General features: G+C 35.6%; 1 protein-coding gene across 1 annotated transcript; it reads left to right on the forward strand.

Moving 5' to 3' along the window:
* The first annotated feature begins 5,503 nt into the window (after positions 1 to 5,503).
* On the forward strand, positions 5,504 to 7,421 carry LOC131868737 (protein HOTHEAD-like). The gene is made up of 4 exons (XM_059215657.1): positions 5,504 to 5,585; positions 5,674 to 6,306; positions 6,456 to 7,281; positions 7,379 to 7,421. The coding sequence occupies exons 1-4, from the start codon at positions 5,504 to 5,506 to the stop codon at positions 7,419 to 7,421; spliced, it is 1,584 nt and encodes a 527-aa protein (XP_059071640.1).
* The last annotated feature ends 2,219 nt before the right edge of the window (positions 7,422 to 9,640 follow it).

The following is a 9,640-nucleotide window of genomic DNA, read 5'->3' on the forward strand; positions in this document are numbered from 1 at the left end:
CTAAGTCCATTAAAAGAGAATGGTAAGGTAGACTTCAATCCCAAAATGTGTCTGAAATCAAAATATATTTTTAGACAAAATCCAAGGAGATGGAATAGTGGTTAAGATTAATGAAGCTTTCAGGAAGGTGGAGATTTATTGGAGAGTTGTGTTGAAAACCCTTTCATGGAGTTATCAAAGTGGTTTAGAATAAAGGAAAGAAATAGCTTATGAACACACGAAAAAACCAGCACAAAAGGTGAGAAAAGATTGGAAAACGAATGCTAAAGAAATAGACATCATTGATATTCAACAAGGAGAATTTGTGTTCAACGTAGGAGGCAAAAAAATGGTGATAGATTCCTAATCAAGAAGGCAAATGGAAAATGTCTAAGAGAGACGGAGAGGGAAGCAAGAAAGAAACACATTGTATCCAAAATGAGCATGGAATCTTTGTTTTGAGATACACAAAATATCATAGAGGATTAGGCTAAGGAACATTTTCCACTTACCCTCTTCATTTTATGTATAAGTATTCAGGGTAACAATTTTGCATATGAAAAATCATTATTTTGTCTATTTTCATTTTCTTATTTTTGATATTATTTTGCAAGTATTGTAGGTTGTGTATTTCTTATATGTTTTCCTTCATAGATTCCATACTACTAGGTTTGGATTTTAACCTCGTATATGTGAAGAATAGACTTAATAATAATGCCTTTATGAAGTTACTTGCAACATATATAACATTCAATGGGGTGGATAAAGGTAACCCTGGGTCAGCTGGCTGAGGGGGAGTTGCTTGTGACCATGATGGTAGGCTTGTTTCAGTAGGGGTGCTTCAGTAGGGGCAATCCCACTGGGCGCCTAGACAAACCACCATATTGAAGCTAAAGCTTCTTACACTGGGTTACATATGGTGATCAGAGAAGGGTTCAAAAAAGTCTGGCTCAAGAGTGATTCTCTAAATATCATCAGGTGTGTTAGTGAGCAAAGTGAGCCCAGCTGGACCATAATTCAATTAATTCAAGTTTGCCATATCATGATTAATAAAATTGATGATTTCATGATCTCCCATGTTTATCGGGAAGGTAATAGGCCAGTGGACCACCTGGCTAACATAGGTGTGGATTATGTGGACATGCGATGGTGGACGGGAAAGGAAACTTTCTTGATACAATTGTGCCAACTGACGAGAAAGGACACTGAATGCATTGGCCAATCATATCTCTTTAATAATTTTAGAATGCCAAATGAATTAAATCTTTCATGGGATTTTCGTTCAAATTCCAAAACCAAGTTTTCTATATCCTTGTTTTGTATCTGGTTTTTCATTGCTTGGCTTTGGTTGGGTTTCCATTGTTGCAAAGATAACTTTCTAATGGGAGGTGACAAGAACATAATGGAACCTACCTCCTATGAGAAATGGGAAAAGAACAGAGGGCTATGGATGGAGATTACTGATGGGGTCCTTGTTTCATATCTTGACAGGCTTCATGGCAATGATCCAAAAGTGACAGAGGATTTTGTGAATGGTTTGGAGAAAGGCATCCTCACGAGGTTTGGAGTGGAGTTTAGAATTGATGAAACCTTCGTCATGGAGATATCTTCTTTGCAGATGGAAGGCAACAATTTCTATAGAGAAAGGAAGGTGGTGAAAGAAGCCATTGCGGCTTTCTTTGACAAAGATAGCGAGAGGAAATGGGTGAAAAATATGAAGGACGGCGACTATAACAGGAAGGAACTGAAATTACTTTGGGCGGAGATGGCCGCAGTGATTATGAGGTACATTACTCTTGATAGATGCTATGCCAATATTATCTCTTACCACTTTATGATATTAAACCATTTAGGGCAAAACAAAAGAATTTCTTTGTCTTTCTATCTGTTATCTTCTCTTGAAAATAGCTTGGTGAATCATGCCAAAAACGGTGATAACCCTGTTCTGCATGAGTGATGCAAAGGCTCTTGTCCATGACTAAAATCATCTCTCCATATCAGGTTCAGACACACATCAATTTCTTTTGTAGCAACACTCACCTAAACACACCTCAAATACATAGGTTTTCTCAAACCAATAGGCTACACAAACCACCAAAAGTAAACATCAACTTCACAAACTCAATCCAATGCTCGGAATACATTTCATTAGGCCAGTTACACATGTCTAAGGACAAATTAAGACTCAAAAACACTCAGACTTCGCCAAACCCTTATATCCTACTCACACAAGCCACTTCCCTATGAGGACGCAACTTGTCCATAAACTCACCTCACAATGCCAAAATCTACACGTCAACACCTTTAGACACTTTGGAATTATAATTTTGATATTTATAATGACTTCAAATGGTCCCTTGGACCTTATACAACCTTAACACAACATTGAAAACAAAACAAGACATAAAAACATTAATGAGCCCTTTCAAAGCCTAGGTGCTCCTGCACCAATGAGGGGCTAATCATGCTCATCATGCAATATGCAAAGGATCATGGGGTTAAACCCTCACGAGCGGTTAAACCCCCCACATCTTCGTCCAACAATGATGTTCATTATGTGTAAGATATGGAGATGGACAAATAAGAGTCTGGTATGGCTATGGACTGGTGGGAACTCAATGTCTCGGATGATTCGATATGTCGTCCCTCTTAGTAGGAGGGCCCCCAATGAAATATTACACCTACCACTGGAAGAAGCAGAAGAAAAAAAAACCCCAGAAGGGCTGCCTGTAAGTATAAAAACCCAAATTACAAGATTCGGGGCGACCAAATACGAAGAAGTCCAAAACTGGAAAAATTGGGGAAACCAAGGGAAAGCAGAAGGAAATAAAGCTGGAAATCCCCATTAGCGTTGAACAGGGGGAACAGGGGAAACAGGGGGATACCCAAAAAGATTCTTATTTTGGTACTCTCCTTAACAGCGCTGTCAAAAGCCAGGAGAATTGCTTTCTTTGGGTCAGTAAGGAGATTAATTTGTTAAAGGATGGAATTAAAGATATCATTAACAATTTCACTGAGATGCCCATGGAAAGCAGGACGAATAAACTTCTCTGAATGACACAGGAACTCATAGAAGATGTAAAGACCATGAAAATAGATCAGGAATCAAGGATTGGTCAGTTGGAGATTAGCTTATAAGAAATTAAGGGTAATCTGAAGAACCTGGTGGATATCAGTAGGGAAGCCATGAATAACAGTGCTCGGGGTCTTAAAAAGGTAAATGCGATGATAGCGGATCAAAGAGCTTAGACCAACAGAAGCATTCCATCCTCTGACATCAAACGGAAGAAGAGAATCCAGGAACCAAACTTGCAGGGTACGAGACTTCAAACCACCACAGGTCCCTATACAAGGACTAGAAGCAGGAACCAGGAGAATAATACCTCCAGGTTCATCATGGATGAGCTCGAGGACATCAATAAGAGGGTCACTCAAAAGAATTCAAAGATGAAGTAATCTCTGGTCGAGTGAGTAACTTTAAGTTTTTTCTTGTTCTATTTTTTTTTTTGTTGTGTAGGTTTGGTCACTGTTTCCGTGGTTGTTATGTCATTGGTTACAGACTAGTTAGTGACTTCTTATGTTTGTTGTGCTCTTTAACTTTGGGTTTCAGGTCCCTGTAAAACCCATTTATCTCAATCAAAAAAAATCCATCTATAACATTCACAAGATAAGATACCACTCGTAGTTATACGAACAACCTCACCTTATAACTATTTATATAGCAACAATAGGATTATATTTTAATTATAAATTATCAATAAGTTAAATTAACTCGCATAATTGTCCTATGTGTGGACATTACAAGTCCCAAAAAAAATTCTCATCTATAACTATTCAATCTAGTTAGAATATGTATCAAATTGATGTGAAAACTGTCTTCTTGAATGAGAACTTGGATGAAAAATTATATATGGTGTAGCCTCAATTTTTGTAAGTTATTAGGTGTGAACATGTAGTTTGCCAACAAATTACGGCTCCTACATTATTTCCTAAGAGTTGAGTTTTGATAATATGATTTTAGCATCTTTACAATTCAAATTATATACGCCATAAATCTTTTGGATCATTTTGGAATTGCAAATCGTAACTCATATTCTCCAAGTATTGAGATTGAGTTGAAGCTATAAAAATAGGTTACAACTCCCTTATCAGTCAAGAGCAGCAAGCACAACCTCAAAGGTCATTTTCATTCTGCTGGAATGAAGTTGACCTTTCTAAAGATGGATGCTTTGCTTGGAGGATTCTAACAAAAGACAAATTAATCAAACTTGGGATTGTTGATCCTTTTTGGTGTGTTCTTTGTGGATAGGCTCAAGAGGATGTGGATCACCTTCTATTACAATGTTCCTTTGCACAGTCCTGTTGGGCTCACATCATTAATAAAATGAATTGGATTTATCCCTTATCAAAGAATCTCTGGGATATATTCACAAATTGGCCTTCACTCTATCATCAATCATTTTTTTCTTGCATCTGGAAATTCATCCCTCCTATGATCACCTAGTGGGAAAGATACAAGAGGATCTTTAGATAGGAACCTTCAAGCTTATCTCGGGTCTTGCAGAAAATTGAAACTTCTATTTCAGAAGTAGTAAATGCATATGTAGCAAAATCCAAATCAATCAACTCTTCGTTTTCAGATTGGGATTAAAAAATCCTTCAATCCTGGGAACACATTAATCTCCCTTTTACGGGAAGCTCTTTCCAACCCCCCAAAAGAACAATAGATAGATTAAAAATCAATTGGATTCGTCCTCTGAAAGGTAAGTTAAAGTTAAACTTTAATGGGGCAACCAAACACAATGCACGCAAAGCAGGTGGTGGGTGTGTAATTAGGGATCATAAAGGAAATATTCTTGTAGCTTCAGTACTTCCATTCCTGGATGGTTATAATAATATGGCAGAAGCACATGCCCTTCTCCAAGGTCTCTTGTTGACTAAATCCTTTCAAATTTCAAACATCTTAATTGAGGGTGACTCTTTGCATTATCAATTCTTGTAGAAAGAGAATCTTGCACAATTGGAGCATTCAATATGTGTTGCAACAAGTCTGGCTGACCGTATGTTAATATGTATAAACGTAGATAGACGTTGACCATATGTTAATATGTATAAAATTACGAATGAAACCGTATGGGCTGCAAGACAGACATGTTACATTTCCACTTGCCCTTGACTGGACTTGGTAAAAGACTCTTATGCAAGATGGTCCATTATTTTATTGTTTTAATTAAACCGAAGACAGTGGAGGGATGATAATTCAACAATAATTGGTTGACAAAATTTATTTCATTTTCTAATTTGAACTTTTCAATCACGGGATTTGTTTGACAAAACCACCAAGGACAATATAAAATTTGGATAAATATGCATAGTAAATTCTCGATACTATCCATATGGATAGATACGCGTGAACTGTTCTTATTCTATTTCAAAGACAATATCTATAAATAAGTGCAACGATTGCAAATACATCACAAAACATTCATTCGAAGAAGAATTAGACTGGTTAATCACATTCAGTATGGAGAAATTATTTCTTCTGATTTCATGCCTGCTGATGTTTACACATCAATTCTGTTCAGAAGCAGCAACATCTAATCCGGGTGGGTAAAAACTTTTGTTTGGAATCAATATAGTTGTTTCTTAGCATAGGATTGTTTTTGACATTGACGATTCTGTGTGCAACTGCAGAGTACCCATATTCGTTTATGACAGCAGATGCTCAAAAGGCAGCTTCAAGATCATATGATTACATTGTGGTTGGAGGAGGTACAGCGGGATGTCCCCTGGCAGCAACTCTCTCACAGCACTACTCTGTTTTAGTATTGGAGAGGGGAGACTCTCCTTACGGAATTCCCGATGTGGAGGATTTCAGAGGGTCTCCCACAACTAATCCCAAAGTAGCGCAGGGGTTTGTCTCAGAAGATGGAGTGCAGTTGGTACGGGCGAGAGTTTTAGGAGGCGGATCAGCCATCAACGGTGGAGTCTACAGCAGGGCGAGCACTGAATATATTCGGAAAATAAAGTGGGATGAGAAACTTGTATATGAGTCATATGAATGGGTAGAACGGTTGAATGCCTTCCAACAATACAAGCTTTCTACTTGGAATTCTGCTACCAAGGATGGGCTTCTTCAAGCTGGAGTTCTTCCTTACAACGGCCACACTTTCGATCATTTGGTTGGCACCAAGATCAGTGGCTCAATCTTTGACGAGAATGGAAAGAGACATACAGCCGCAGATCTACTCCAGTATGCAAATCCAGAAAATATTGTAGTTCTTCTCAATGCTACTGCCAGCAGAATACTCTTCAGTTTGGGATCAGGTACCAATTCATATTTTGCTTTCAGAATTCCCCTACCCTACTTTACTTTGATGAGTATTCCTTTTATTCTTTTACAAAATATTCAGAAATATATTTCATATATCCATCTATGTGTATGCATGTAATATTATCAACAATCTATATTGCAGGAAAGCCAAAGGCTAGCGGAGTGGAGTTCAGAAGCAATAATGATGGTCTCATTTATCAAATTTCACTTAACCAATTGTCAATCAATAGTGAGGTGATTTTGTCAGCAGGAAGCATAGGTAGCACTCAACTTCTCCTCTTAAGCGGAATTGGTCCAAAAAGACAACTCAAAGAAATGAATATTCCTGCTCTTTTAGATTCACCTTTTGTAGGTAAACAAGTTCAAGATAATCCTAGTGCAGCCTTTACTATAGCATCCTCGAAACCACTTGAAGATTCTTATTCACAATTAGCGGGCATTTTAGACAATTCCCAAAATTACATCGAAAGTGGTAGCCTTGTCCAACGGAATAATGGTACAAATACACAATATTTAGGTGTTCTTGATATTAAGTTGGCATTTCCCTTATCAAGGGGTGATCTTTGGCTTAAAAGCGTAGACCCTCGAGATAACCCCTATGTTCGTTACAACTACTATTCACACTCTCTTGATCTACAAAGATGTGTGAAAGGTATAAAAGTAATGGTTAATCTGAGTATGTCATCTTCTATCCAAGAGTTTGCATTTACTGATAGTGGAAATTCCAAAACACTCCAATTCCTTGGAATAGCATTACCAAAGAATCAATCAAATGATGATGCCTTGGCGAAGCTTTGCAAAGAGGCACTAGGGACATTTAACCATTATCATGGAGGTTGTCAAGCTGGTTTAGTGGTTAATGAAAGATATCTGGTGAAAGGTGGTGATAATCTCAGAGTTGTGGATGGCTCAATTTATAAGGATTCCCCTGGTACCAACCCACAAGCCACAACCATGATGCTTGGAAGGTATTTATTTTTATTAAAAAATTTATTGCATTATTTCTTTTTCGATTCTCACAAAATATAACATTAACAATACATTTTGATCATGCAATATGTGCAGGTATATGGGAATTCATATCCTTCAAGAACGCACAATCTCTTAAAAATATGAGAAGACCATGTTGAAATAATTGGCACGCTTGTTGTGCTCACATTCATTTATCATAGAACTAAATAATACCAAACATGGTAATGTTTTTGATAAAGTGTGAAATTGTAAGTAATTCAATTTTACCTCTCATTTCCTATCAATATAAATATTTTCCAAGATAGCACATTGTTATGAAATTTACAAGAATAAATTTAATTTGAGCTTTGATTAACTTTCATACAAAAGTGCACTTTCTTTTTTAATTGAATTGATATTATAACAAAAATACATGTTCCAAGGTTTTATGAATAAAGGAATGCATAATTTTTCTTATAATTTATTGTTATATGATGATGTAAATGTAGAAGTGTTTAATTTGGTATTTATTTTTTACACTATATAGTACTTCTTTTTTTGTTTTGTTGGTTTGATTATAAGTTATGGTGAGATGTATGTTTTTTAAGAAAATCATGTTAAATAAATTTACGAAATGAACATGTGAAAAGGATAAAATTATTACAATGTCACTTCTTGGCCAAAATGTTTGTGCATAACATAACTAAAATGAATTGTACAATAGTATGATCACAAATTCTGCATACCCATGCCATTTGTCATTTAGTTTTATGCCTATTTTGAACAAATATATTAATTCAAATACCCAATCGCAAATGACACAATAGTGTGTGAATTTGGGCTCATTTTACTAGCCTCATGACCTATTTGTAAACACAAATATCTATATAAACCTAGCATTAAATAATATATTAACAATAGACACGCCACTAAATTCATTTTACCTACATTGTTATCTCACTTCTCTAAACATATACCTCCATTTCGGTTCTTTCTACCTAGATCTAACTTATATTCTATATCAAGGCAACTACATAATTGTAAACTTGTCTCTTTCCAATTTGAATTTAAAATTTCATATTTTTGGTACATCAACCTCCTTTGTCCATGTAAAAGTAAAGATCTACGCTAGAAGCATTTATGAAGGAATTGTCAACTTCACAAGCTAAAAGTGATATTTATATTTTAAATTTCAAATTAACTTAAAATAATGAAGAAATTTTAACATAAGTTATGTTTATAATTTTTATTTTTATAAATATTAACATGATATATTTTTTAAGAAATTTTAGAATAAAATTTGAATGCTTAATTACACACACACACACACACACAGATATATATATATATATGGGTCAATGGAACGTCACAAAAAAAGGAGAAACACGTTTTCAAGGAAGAGTATCCCAATACTTATAATTGGATCGCAATGGTGTTCCACATAGTAAATTTAATATTTTCCTCTTGGGAATAGTTTATAAGGTTACAAGTCCATGCAAAAAAAATTATTTTTTTGGCAACTATATTATAGATGGATTTAGTTTGATGGAGATTGACTCTTTCATCCAACTTGTCTTTGATAGAGGTAGGTCGTTTACAATAGTTTCTTCATTTCTTAATGCCACGGATACGGATAAAATATGTTCCATTCGATAGTGCTATCTTTAATGCTCTATCTAAACTAAATTGGTGAAGGTTGTTCCATTCGATAGTGCTTATGAAGTTTGGAAATGATTGAAAAACATAGGTATGAAGGAAATTACAGAGATAAACTAGCTAACATGCAGACTGCAATATGAGAACTTAAGGATGAAAGAAGGTGAAGACATAACAAGTTATTTTCAGAATGTTGACTGTGTAGTGAATGACATCAAAGATCTTAGCGACACCTTGGATGATAAGGATATGATGGAAAATATTATGAGGACTTTACTAGAGTGTTACAATGACAAGATTTCTTCCATTGAAGAAACTTATGATCCCTCCAAGTTCACCAGGGAATGATTGTATGGCACCTTGACTACATTCGGGATGAGGAAGTTTGGCAAAGACAAAGCAATAACTGAGATAGCCTTTGAAACCCCAAAAGATATGGATGAAAATTCAGATGATGAGATCCTAGATGAAATGGAAGCAAAAATTTGTAAGAAAGGTAAAGAGAGGAACCAACAAGTATAAAGGTGTGTTACCTATTAAATTTTTTAAGTGTGGAAAGATTGGTAATTATGCATCTAGATGTCCAAACAGAGGAACAACACAAAAGTTTAAAGAAAATAAAGAAAATTCAATAAGAAATCCTATTATGTTAAAGATGATGTTGGTATTTCCGATGATGAGTCAGAAGTGTTGGCATTGGATTGTCATTGATGTGAATAG

The sequence above is a fragment of the Cryptomeria japonica genome, unplaced genomic scaffold (assembly GCF_030272615.1).
Source record: "Cryptomeria japonica unplaced genomic scaffold, Sugi_1.0 HiC_scaffold_214, whole genome shotgun sequence".
NCBI lineage: Eukaryota > Viridiplantae > Streptophyta > Pinopsida > Cupressales > Cupressaceae > Cryptomeria > Cryptomeria japonica.

Bases quoted from the DNA above. Each gene is read 5' to 3' on its own strand.
- LOC131868737 (XM_059215657.1), top strand. From the start codon at position 5,504: ATGGAGAAATTATTTCTTCTGATTTCATGCCTGCTGATGTTTACACAT. The intron at 5,586-5,673 runs GTGGGTAAAAAC...GTGCAACTGCAG, and splicing joins AGCAGCAACATCTAATCCGG to AGTACCCATATTCGTTTATG. The intron at 6,307-6,455 runs GTACCAATTCAT...TCTATATTGCAG, and splicing joins ACTCTTCAGTTTGGGATCAG to GAAAGCCAAAGGCTAGCGGA.